Source organism: Misgurnus anguillicaudatus, chromosome 15 (assembly GCF_027580225.2).
Source record: "Misgurnus anguillicaudatus chromosome 15, ASM2758022v2, whole genome shotgun sequence".
NCBI lineage: Eukaryota > Metazoa > Chordata > Actinopteri > Cypriniformes > Cobitidae > Misgurnus > Misgurnus anguillicaudatus.
Window position 1 is genome coordinate 37142136 of NC_073351.2, and position 12797 is coordinate 37154932.

General features: G+C 39.8%; 1 protein-coding gene across 1 annotated transcript; it reads right to left on the minus strand.

The window, feature by feature from the left end:
- Positions 1 to 43: 43 nt before the first annotated feature.
- LOC129419229 (zgc:158482) lies at positions 44 to 6561 on the minus strand. The gene is made up of 10 exons (XM_055174310.2): positions 5829 to 6561; positions 5052 to 5267; positions 3839 to 3997; positions 3471 to 3595; positions 1587 to 1781; positions 1415 to 1505; positions 1078 to 1276; positions 886 to 983; positions 661 to 791; positions 44 to 581 (listed from the first exon to the last, which is right to left on the minus strand). Exons 1-10 carry the CDS (start codon positions 6304 to 6306, stop codon positions 405 to 407), a joined length of 1869 nt encoding a protein of 622 aa, XP_055030285.2. The 5' UTR covers positions 6307 to 6561; the 3' UTR covers positions 44 to 404.
- Positions 6562 to 12797: the final 6236 nt, after the last annotated feature.

Consider the following 12797-nt stretch of genomic DNA (forward strand, 5'->3'; position numbering starts at 1 on the left):
TGAAACAGACGATCAATAAATGAAGGAGGTGACTGCAATCGTATATTGTGTAATATTATTTATTATTATACAGTCTATATAGTCAGTTATACTACATGATTCTAGTCATTTTGTTGTTGTTAACTATTCATAAATGAAATGTCTTAAACGTTTATAATAAATGGCAATCAAGTATAAAACTAGCATAAAAAATAATAATAATGGAGAACCAGTAAAGTGTAAACAAAACACGTGGACTTGATAGATTATTTGTTAATATGGTTTAGTTTAAACAGGACAAGCAGCTTTGTCTGATAACTAACTAGTAATAACCAGTAAGTTCTGTATTTGTAACACATCTTCCTGTTAGTGCTGTGTTCCTCTCCAGTAATCAATAACACTGTGACATTACTAATATAACATCATTAAAGTTTAATGCTGCCAGTTAAGATCTGCTGGTAAATGAAGGGGGTTATAGAGACGTACGTCTTCTCGTTCTCACACAGAAAGTACATTGAATCAGAGGTCACAGTGGGGTTAAATCCGTCTTCCACCAGCTTCAGCTTGATTTGTTTAAATGTGCGCGTCACCTCCATACAACTCTATAGAGAGAGAGAGAGAAAAACATTTCATAATAGCAGTACAGGACATCGTGCGTCTGCTTCATGAGATAAACTTTACCTGAATTCGTATAAAACGAGGTTGCGCATAAGCTGGCAGGAAATTACGGACGTGGTTAAACATTTTGGTGCGTTCAAACTCCATGCCATCCCTGATTTTCACGGCAGCCATTCCGATGCGTCCCTCGTGGCCTTTACAAATGCAGAAATGTGCATACGGCTGTGTCAGTGTAATTAAACCTGAAAAATAATAATCGTATCGAGAGCAAACGTAGAATCGGCAAACCTGGAACTTTCACTCCGTAAACATTCACCTCCTCGACAAAGTCCAGGAAACCGATGATGTCAGACACTTCAGTGGTGGCCACGTTCTCGCCCTTCCACCTAAAGGCAGGTGGAATAAATCCTAAACATTAAACCATCAATCTGGTGCTGCATCTCTTACAGATCTGTATGATACACAACATGACGCTGATACCTGAATGTGTCTCCGACTCGATCCTGAAAGTAGATAAAATTGTCACGATCGATTTTCAGTAAATCTCCGCTGTTGAAATACACATCGCCGCTCTTAAAAACATCACGTAACCTCTTCTTTTCAGTTTGATGCTCGTTTTCTGCATAACCCACAAAGGGAGCGATTTCTGTAATCTTAGACACCAGCAAACCCGTCTGCCCTGGAAACACACGGCACGTTCACAAATAAATCATCTCACCGACACAACTCAAGACATCTTATGAAGAGTCTGTTTTAGGTGATGTTCTCCGTACGGGACGAAACGGCACGTTTCATGTTTATGTACGTGACCTCTGACCTTTAGGCACCTCTACACACAGGCCTTTGGAGTCTCTGACCGGCTCATCTCGCTCCGTGTCGTATTGAATCAGGCTATACGGGAATAGTTTCTGAGAAAAACATGACACATGATTTGAGCGGTCGGTCTTTAAATGACAGCGCTGTGAGCCCAGTGACTCGTGCGTGCTTACTCTGTGCAGATAGCTGACACGGCCCACGGCTCCGATCTGTCCGGCGTAGTTCACGAAACCTACATTTCCCTCTGTGGAGGCGTAAAACTCTCTCACTTCAATATTCCCAAATCGGTTTAGAAATTTCCTCCACACGTCTGCGCGAAGTCCATTGCCAATGGCCAAACGCACGCCGTGTTCTTTATCGTCACGTTTCTGAAAAACAACACCAAACAGGCTTTAAGAGAAACACCTGCATTAAATATTCAACATAAAGTTCATTGCGGGCTGGAATTTACAGTTCAGCAGACTGTGAAACCTGAAATCAAACATCATAACATGTGATCTGACATTGCTCCTGTAAGTCATAATGCATTCAAGAGATCGGTTTCATCCACTCCTGAAGCTTTATTCCAAATAAAGAGCAGCGGCTATTCTGAGATCAGAACCCAGCCCTTAAACCTTTCTCTCATTGGCTGTCGGGGCGATCACGTGATCGGAGCTCATGTGCTCTTGCAGAATCCTGTTTCACTGACCAAAGTCGGATTGTTTTTATTCCTCCATCCAAATTAAAATCCCAAATCTGACATTTGATTTGAAACACTGGAGAGTGTAAAGACTGAGACTGAAGTGAGCTGATATTTGCTGACGTGCACTTTAGAGCGGAAAGAAGAATTTGAAGTTATTTATAAGAACCAGCTGTGCTGGGATCAGTTTTCAGGGTACAGCAGCTGTACTGTTAAGAACACAGACACGTAGTGTTTTAGCTAAACTTCAATGTAACAAAAGCACAATTCACACAAACAGATCCTTCACACATTTACACAGTTTCATTCACAGCTAAAATATTAAATATCATCATCTCTTATGTTATATAGCAAAGTTCTGTTACTGTTACGTTCCCATTTTAAAGGACACACCCAAAAACAGCACATTTTTGCTCACACCTACACTGCTGCTATATATCACTAAAAGTGGTTTATTGGCTCGTAATTATAGGGGATCCATTTAAGTGCACCTGTGTAGAATCATATCTGCTGCTATATCACCCCTGGATGCTTCTTTATAGGTGCTATATAACACTAAAAATTGTTCCTCATGATTACAAGCTTTTAGTGCTATTTAGCACTCATTTTTTAGATTGTACAAAGTGGCAATTTAAACATGTTATAGTAAATGATCTGTGGGATATTTTGAGCTAAAACTTCACATCTGCACTCTGAGGACACCAAAGATTTATATGACATCTTAAAAAACTCTTGTGAAATGTCCCCTTTAACAGTTTCATGGCCAGTAATAAATATTCATGGCTGTCACCGGCCATTTGCAGGTGTTGGGAAAAAGTTTCTTACTTTGTTTACTTTTAACACCTTCAAACAGACAGATGACGTTTAATGATTTTACTTATTACCAATCACTTTATAATAAGCATAAATATTTTCATTATGTGGTAGCTATTTATTAAAAGCAATAAGGTGCCTTTAGCTTCTACTATATTTACATTCATGTTCTTTCTTAAAGCAACACTATGTAGTTTCTATGTAAAAATGACTTACAGCTCCCCCATGTGGTTGAAAAGCGCAACAGTGACTGGTATCAGACACTCTTCTGCAGGCAGGGGGAGAGGCGGGGCTGTGTTTCCTACCCTCCACCGCCACTTTCAGAGTGTGCTTGTAGCAGCTAGGAGGCTGCTCAGGTTACAGCAACAGTACAATTTGTCCAGTTAAAGGTTGTTTTATCACTGAAATAATTTTAGAGACATTATTTAAAGGTAAAAAAACTACATAGTGTTGCTTTAAAACAATACTGCTTATGTATTATGTTTAATATACTTAAACATACAAATGAGTCTTTAACGGTTAGTAATGATGATGATATCTTCTCCTGTGTATCTTTGTGTTTTACCTCTGGTGTGTTGCACAGATAACGAAGAACCTCTCCGATATACTGAATCACAGTCACGTTATACAGCCGACACTCGTCCCAAAACCGAGATGCGGAAAACTTGTGACGCAAAATGATAGTTGAACCTGAATTTTAAAAACATGATGATGATGATGATTATTATTATTATTATAGAAGCATCATTTATTTTGACTATTGGCATTAACAGTATTAGAAACTTAAAACACTATGAAGATTTCTGTGGATCGTGAACTTAACCCAGATTCTCCTCCGCACATTTTTACACTTAATTGACAAAGACGTCTTTCACAAACACACACGCTAATCTCTCAAACACTAATCTCACGATGTACTTTGAACACAAGCACCTGTCTCAACAGAGCCCAGGAAACCAATGAGGAAGCCTGCGGTGTGATACAGTGGAAGAGTCACATAAATGACATCACGTTCTGTTACGCCATTGGACGCCAACACGGCCAGAGCAGCGAGCAGACGGGTTTGATTGATCACAGCAGCTTTAGGAAGACCTGAAACACAAACATCAGTGTTAGGGTAAGATCAAACCCCCTTCACAACTCATGCACATCATTTACACACGACTGGCAACAATCATTGTCAAATGAAAGCCATGTTAAAAATCATGTTGACATTCTGAAGCATTCTGCAAAACAATCACCTGCAGTACAGAAAACCTCTTGATTTAAACGAAGCAGTAACAATGTAAACAAACGCCTTTCGTGGAACAGGCGTAACTTTTGGTAAACTTCCACAAAGAATCATCACAATACAGCTTTTTAGAGCAGTTTATTTCTGATAACTAGTGATGCACCGATATATCGGCCGCCGATATTTATCGGCCGATTTTTGATGAATTTGAAACCATCGGCATATCGGCAATAGCACAAGAAAGGCCGATACCGATTGTTTATTAATTACCTGCATAAAGAAATCCATTAAATGTAAAAAATGAGTTAATGTTGTTAATAAAATAAATGCTGAATAGCAAAAACCACCTTTGAAGGTTGTCATGCTGTCTTATTATAATTGTTTTAGCTTAATTTGTGCCTCTCTTATTTTGTTGGTCAGTTGAATGTTAATTAGATTCAATCCATGTTCAGTAAAAATAATTTGATTCAGAAATAAACTAGCTAATAGACCAACTGTATAGTATTATATACAAGTGTTTAATATCGGCATCGGTATCGGCCAGAAGTTGTCTGTTTAAATCGGTATCGGCCCCAAAAAATCCTATCGGTGCATCCCTATTGATAACAAGCTAAAAAAATTCACATAGCACTGATCCATGATCACCGTCTCCACTCATCTTTAGGAAACCAAAACATTTGTTATTTTTCATGAGGTATTTGTTTCACAGTTCATTTTAGCCACTAGTCAGACCAGTAAACAAACAGAGACAGCAAGTTAAGTTCAGTCCAGGCGTGTAACCAGGACAACACATGTGCCGTCTATATCTAAACATTTCTCTCTGACACGTGTCTATTAGTTTGTAATGAATCGGACTGTGTGTGTGTGTGTGTGTGTGTGTGTGTGTGTGTGTATGTGTGTGTGTGTGCGCAATACCTGTGGTTCCAGATGTGTATATGTAGACCGCAGGGGAAGTGAAGGACACGTTTGCTCTGTATGATTGAGGAACATCTGAATCTGAGGACTCCAGCACACTCAGACTCTTCACACGTGATGATGATGATGATGATCTGAGCTCTTCACTCATTATAAATATCATCACATCATCCTGCTGGAGGTCTTCACAAACCTCCTCAACAGCTGCTTGCAACTCTGAGACCCAAACATACAAAAACATCACTGCCGTACATTCATCTGAATTCAAAGACTAATCTTATTCACACACTCATAAATGTTTACCATTGTATTCGTCATAGGTTTCCCTGCTGAAAAACAGCATCAAACCAGCATGGGAATTATGCTGGTCTATGCTGGTTTGATGCCGGTTTAGCAGGTCTTCACTAGCAAACCAGCACCAAAACACAACATATGCTGGTCTTGCTGGTCTGCTGTTTTTTTCAGCAGGGTTCATACTGACGGTAGCAACCGCTTGGAAATTTTCCCAAGGTCCACACACATCTAGTTTTATCTAAATAGAAATTCCAAAACACAAACATGTACATATTTGTCAGAAGCTTTATCCAAAGTGATTCAAGCTATAGATTTGATTTGGGAATCAAACCCTTGCAGTGCTACAGTTGAGCTTCAGGAACACAGCTTGACTCTCAGAAGAAGAAGATCTCATCATGACTCGTGCTGAACTTTACTTTCACAGCATGTTTGTTTGTGTATTTTCACACTGTGCGTGCGTGCTTGCTTGTGTAGGTTTCTCACCTGCTGACGCGATCAGAACTTTGGCGCCACGACAGCATCTGAAGTTCGAGATTAAACTCCTCGCTCTGATGCTCGTATTGAGCAGTGCGCATGCGCAACCGAGCTTCGCCAACGCGAGCCAGCAGAAGATGAACGCGGGCTCGTTCAGCATGAACAGAACCACCGGGTCTCCGGATCTCAGAACCGACACGGCCCGTAACGCGTTTGCTATTTTATTGCTCTCTTTGTCCGCGTCTTTAAACGAGTAAGGTTTATTCTCGAACACGATAAACGTTTTGTTCGGTCGCGTTTTGACTTGTTCTAGAAATCTGTCCAGCGCGAGAAACGGGGGTCGCCGACGACTGCGGGAAACAAACTTGATTAAAATCCGTAGCAACTCAATGTGATAGAGAAAGTCCGTCCAGAAAAACGGGAAAATCAGCTTAAGAATGAGAGGAAAAGCGATCAGACACGCCAACAGAACCGACTCAAGAAACATCTTTGTGTTTGGGCTGAAGATCTGAACTTTCAGCGCACTCTTGTTTGTAATGAAGGCGGAGATTATGAACACAGATTCATTCACGTCATAGTTTTCTTTCACAACAGCGTTTACAAAACAAAAATCATCTTTATTTATTTATTGACTTTGTCAAAGTCGGTTATTTAATGGCAGGTAGCAGCACCGCGTTCAAAATTGTTGTATGCCATTTTTGTGATATAAAGGGAATCATGTCTTCTGAAATAAGTTTACATTCAGGGAGGATAATACACCATCATATGCTGCAAAAAGCATCACTGACTATTTTAATTAATATGGGCATAAAATAATATGGTCCTATTAAGAGCTTGTGGAGCATCATATGAAAGATCTGTAAGATGGACAGCACTATCATTCAAAACATTAACTTAGAGATGCAACACTAGCGTCTTCAAGTGAAATAAAGACAAAACCTATACTTGTATACTTACAAGTTTAATGAATGGGAGAAGTAAAGTCATGTCAAAGATATGCTGCTCATATATTGTTATGTAACTTTACATTGTGTTTGTTTTTTGGACAATGGTTGTGTTGTGTCCATGCAGCACATTTGACAGATATCTGTTTTTGAATCATTATAATCCATTATATCATTACAGGGCTCCAGGCTAACTTTTTTCACTAGGAGCACAGGGGCTCCGCACTGAAAATTTTAGGGGTGCAACCAGAAAATTTAGGGGCACACACCGTAAATCAACATCCTAAACAAATTTTCACATTTTTACTAATTTCCACTTTATTACTAATAAATACGTTAATGAAAGTACAATGTGCTGTTTTAAATTCAGTATCACATCACAAAAAAAAGGTCAAATTTACTGGTCGCAAAGTGCAACTGGATGTAGAATTCAGTGGCACACTCTCAAAATTCTCGAGCCCTGCATTATAAATTTGGTTAAAGTGCATTCTGCATAATCATTTGGAACAGCATATTTTGCATATTTTTCAAAGTATTAAAGTTTCTTTTGACATATTTATTTCATTTAAATAAAATAACATCTTCACTGTCATATAAGTGTTGAGGGTAAAATAAAATTTGTAAACATATTGACTGGAAAAATGGAAAAATAAACAAAAATGGCATCAGGCATGTGCATAATTTGGAATGCGGTGTAGAGTTAATTTTGTGCCATAATTAAACAAACAAATCCAGCATGTTGCAAACAAACTCAATCTGCTTTGCAAAGGGAAAACTCGACATGCAAACAAACACAAAAATCTTATCAATGTACTTCTCATGTATACATCTGCAATTGTCAATCCATATCCACTTTATTTTTGGGGTAAATGTGTCATTTTTTAGCTCTTTTGTGTAAAACTTCTGGTGAGCCATTTAAGTCATATTGCGAGGGATACGAGTGTGCTTTTTTATATTTATTATGAAGTCCAGGAAGACCGGCATAATTGCTGCATTTAGGGGTTGCCATAATATCTGGTACAAATGCAGTAAAGCTCTAAAAAACTGTTTTTACCATAATACACGCACAAGAACTGAATGTGTGTAAATACAATAATTGTTTAAAAACAATTAATATTATGCTGATAAAAATATGCTGGTTAATTTATTCTGCTACTATATATTATTACAAAAATGTGTGACGTCTTGCACAGAGAATGGAAAAACGTCACATCACTTACTTCCGCGTTTGAACATAAGGTGGATACCCCTTGGTGGCTGGTGCTAAAATATTGTTTGGGGGCACAAACAAACTCAAAATTAAACTTTTACTGTAGTAATGCAGGACTGTAAATAGCTGTTTATCAGGCAATGAATATCATTACTGCTTAGCTAAATGCTGAAAATGTTACTGTTGAAGTCAACTGATAAAGCATGAAATAAATGTACTATGAATCTATTAAATCTGAGTATAATGGGGGTTTATAGCAGTAATTAATTAATCAATGTAATCATTCACACACACACACACACACACACACAAGAGGTTGCGTTAAGACTTTTTAAAAAATTCTGCCAGTTATTTATTATTATTGTTTAACTTCAGCAGCATTGTGCAGACCTAATAGCGAATAAGATCAAAGTATTGATAGAGAGTTTAGAGACAGTAGCATAAGCGCAGTAGCATAATAATTGCGCCCCAAGGTGGATTCGAAACCAGCCAATTAAAGCTCAGCCTCAAGTCACATGTTTTTACCCCATTTAGTGACCTACATAGACTCTCTTCTGGGGTGCGCCGCAGACACACCCACACAATAAAGTTTTGATTTTTTAAAATAAATGATAACATGATTAACATTGAAATTGTACAACTAAATGATTTTATTTTATATTAATTTGCAGTATATATTTAACTTTTTGGTAACATGTTCCAGTAGCTTTCCTCTCTGGCCAACTTTAAGGCCAGTGTCCCCTATAGAGGGTATGCACGTGACGTCACCTTCGGCGGAAGCGACGGTGGTTAAACCCACTGAGTGATAAAAAGTCTGCTTTAGCTTGTTAAGGTGGTGTAGGCAGGTTTAAAATAAAAGGGTTTTTACTTTTTTAGCTGGTCAGGCTGGTGGGTCAGCTGGTTTTACCTGGTAGATCTGGTCTTCGAGCCTAAACAGCTAGGGCCAACTTGAAAAGGATTAAGATTTTTTAGAAGTTTATCTTGAGTGCTCAAATGACTGATCCTGGTTAGTAGGTTACTGCTGCTTGTACTGGCCATTCTGTCCAGTCAGTCAATGTTGGGTTTATTGTGTCCCCTACACACTCTTGCTCCAAAGAGTTAAATTTTTTCCCCCTCATCTCTTCATTTCAGCAGTACCATGATAAGCTTTGTAAATTTAATTGAATGGCTTGACACACAGAATTTGTTTACCTTATATTAACAGACATTTATATAGTACTTTCAATAAATTCAATGAGACCAGCAGAATGAAGCCAGTTGCTGCCACTGGCAGGGGTGGTATGTAGGGCAAAATTCAGTTTTTATTTCGGGAGACTAGTTGAAAATGCCTGATAGCGCCATCTGCTGTTTTGGAAGGTAGGGTCACATTTGTGAGAAAATCAAGCTGAGAGAAACTCTGCTGCTAAACACCTCTTGTTTTCTCTCAAATTGCCTTTTGTATTTGCAAAGCGTTTTTTGTTTGTTTGCGAGTCGAGTTTTCCCTTTGCAAAGCAGATTGAGTTTGTTTGCAACATGCTGGATTTGTTTGTTTAAATATGGCACAAAATTCACTCCATACATGACCAGCTGACATGAATTTACCAGCCAAAGTCAATATGAGGCTCTGATTGACCAACCCTGGCTTAGCTGGTTAAGGTACTTGACCATGTTGCGAAACACATTGTTGCATGACTGCGTAGGTTGACCTGCTTTAGCCAGAGGAGGCAGATTTTTCCAGCCCCCCCAACTTTCTATAAATCCATTTAAAGAGCTCAGATGCAAAAACACTCTCAATATGTCTCACGTGTTTCCTTGTAAATGAGCATTTTAAATCAGACTTTTAATGGATTCTGCCAACAGACCAGTATTTCTGAATGACATGAGGCTGGGATTTGAAGTGAAAGTTGATGATACATGCTGAGAGAATTTGTTTAATTTTTATTGTCTCAGAATTTAGTAGCTTTTACATCAGAGCTGCTCGTTTTTTGTAGATATTTTTAAATCTCCCTTTGATGTATGGTAAGTACTTGTTTACATGTAGTGCCGTGCATTGGGATTTCCTTTTCTGAGCTGCGAAGGTCTCATGGCTGGAATAGTCGTGTCCCAATAACTTGCACACTTGTTAGTGTTTGACAAACCACAGATGAAACATGTTACCATAGAAGAATTTACCCACTCAAGTCGGTACGGCGATGAACTACAGTCAGGCCGAGACCCCAATGAGGATGACGAGAATGCAGATGAGCTTCCCTGGGATGGTTTTTTGCAGAAATTCTTGGGTTATGCAAACCGATTGTTGCAGCAGTTGTCCGGGTGGCTGGTTCAGACGATCTTGGAGGTGAAGATGCTGGATGTTAGGGTAACCCTAACCCTAACATGGCCTGGTGTGAATACACGTGATCTGTGATTGTGAGGCCGATTTAATGTACTGCCATTGTGGTTGTGATTATAAAATGTAAAAAGATGTTTTGTTTTATGTCATGGTTAGTAGAATGTCATTAGCAGATAGTTCAAATGCGTTATCTTATAATCAATTTAATTTCCTTAAAAGTATAAGTAGCATTAATGTTTGGCCAGTGTGCTGTGGTGTGTTTGCGAGCAGGGTGTGTGGGGTCGCTGTGGGTGAGAAAGTCCAGGGCCACTTTTTTTGTCCCACTCCGCACCTTAGAGGTGTGTCATATCAAGATGTTGATTAGACAGCATGATTATTGCACAGGTGTGCTTTAGGCTGACCACAATAAAAGCCCACTCAGAAATGTGCAGTTTTATTACACAGCACAGTGTCACAGATGTCGCAAGTTTTGAGGGAGTGTGCAACTGGCATGCTGACTGCAGGAATGTCCAGCAGAACCGTTGCATGTGAATTAAATGTATATTTCTCTACCATAAGCCGTCTCCACAGGCGTTTCTGAGAATTTGGCGGTGCATCCGACTGGCCTCGCAACCGCAGACCTCATGTTACCCCATCTTCACCTCCAAGATCATCTGAGACCAGCCAGCCGGACAGCTGCTGCACAAACTACCAGAAACCGTCTCAGGGAAGCTCATCTGGATTCTCTTCATCCTCATCGAGGTCTCGACCTGATTGCAGTTTGTCGTCATAACCGACTTGAGTGGGCAAACCCTCACGTTCGATGGCGTCTGGCACTTTGGAGAGATGTTCTCTTCACGGATGAATCCGGGTTTCCACTGTACAGGCAGATGGCAGACGAGCGTGTATGGGGTCGTGTGGGTGAGAGGTTTGCTGATGTCAACATTGTGCATCGAGTGGCCCATGGTGGCGGTGGGGTTATGGTAGGGGCAGGCGTATGTTATGGACAACAAACAAAGGTGCATTTTATTGATGATATTTGAACGCACAGAGATACTGTGATCCTGAGGCCAGTTGTTTTGCCATTCATCCACAATCATCTCCTCATGTTGCAGAATGATAATGCACGGCCCCATGTTGCAAGGATCTGTACACAAATCCTGGAAGCTGAAAACATCCCAGTTCTTGCATGGCCAGCATACTCACTGGGCACGTCACCCAATGAGCATGTTTGGGATGCTCTGGATCGGCATATATGACAGCATGGTCCAGTTCCTGCCAATATCCAGCAACTACGCACATCCATTAAAGAGGAGTGGGCCAACATCCCACAATCAACAACCCGATCGAGTACGTGAGGCAAATAGTGATCACATCAGATACTGACTGGTTTTTGGACCCCCTCCAATACAGTAAAACTGCACATTTTGGAGTGGCCAACCTAAGGCACACGTGTGCAATAATCATGCTGTCTATTTAACATCTTTATATGCCACACCTGTGAGGTGGATGGATTATCTCTGTACTCACAAACACAGATTTAGAGAGATTTGTGAACAATATTTGAAAGAAAAAAATACCTTTTTGTGTACATAGAAAAAGTCTTAGACCTTTGAGATCAACTCATGAAAATTGGGGACAAAAACAAAGGTGTTGCTTTTATCATTTTGGTCAGTGTAAGCCATTCGTTTAGTGCCAGAACTGCGGTGACTTCACAGGAATGTTGCATAATTTTGAGAAAACAAGCAGAGCAAGAATTCATGTTGAGAGAAGTATCGCTATCAGTGCTTGGAACGGCTCCTGATAGCAGCTGGTTTACTACAGCTGAAAAATCAAACCCAGTGACCCCTCGCTATCAAAATATGTGCCAGCTTTCATTCTGCACCTTTCGGCACTGAATCATGTTTTTAGTCATGAAAAGACCATGGCTGTATTTGTAGGGTCCAATAGTCTAATTCCCATGGTGCACTGCAGTATAAGCAGACCTGAGGCTGATTGTGTGTTTGGATATTCGGGTGTTAGTCTGCATCTGAACCTCTCAAGGTTACAGTGATAGCAGAGCAATGGGAGGCCGGCTATAAGCTGATAAAGTTCACTGTTTCACTGACTTGTTTATGAAGGTTAAAGGAAAATGTTTTGAATTGGCAATGTTGTTTGCAATTTACAGTAAAGCAAGGTGTAAATCACTCCAAAAAGGAAACGAAATGTCTCAGGCAAACTGCACACGTGTTTGGAGGACACATGTCACTATAAACAGTTTGCCAATTTGATTTTGTCATTATTTAACATTACTAGCAAAGAAAATCTGAACAGTCATGTGACTTGTTTAGGTGTTTTGTGAGAATGTGTTGATTGTGTAAATTGAGCAGTGCTTTTGCATTCGTTGCTTTACTTTTCATTGCACTCTTCGATCGACACAGCATATTTATTACTATCTGTACTGTAGTGACAACTAACGCCGGTCTCGCTGGTACAGAATAACAGAAATCGCCATTGAACGCGTTTGGAGAAGCATGCGCTCCCGTTGCGTCATG

Excerpts from the sequence above, each read along its gene's own strand:
- LOC129419229 (XM_055174310.2), bottom strand. The coding sequence starts at position 6,306 with ATGTTTCTTGAGTCGGTTCTGTTGGCGTGTCTGATCGCTTTTCCTCTC. Across the intron at positions 1,506-1,586 it reads GTGTCAGCTATCTGCACAGA|AAACTATTCCCGTATAGCCT; the intron begins GTAAGCACGCAC and ends TGTTTTTCTCAG. Across the intron at positions 1,277-1,414 it reads GTGTGTAGAGGTGCCTAAAG|GGCAGACGGGTTTGCTGGTG; the intron begins GTCAGAGGTCAC and ends GTGTGTTTCCAG.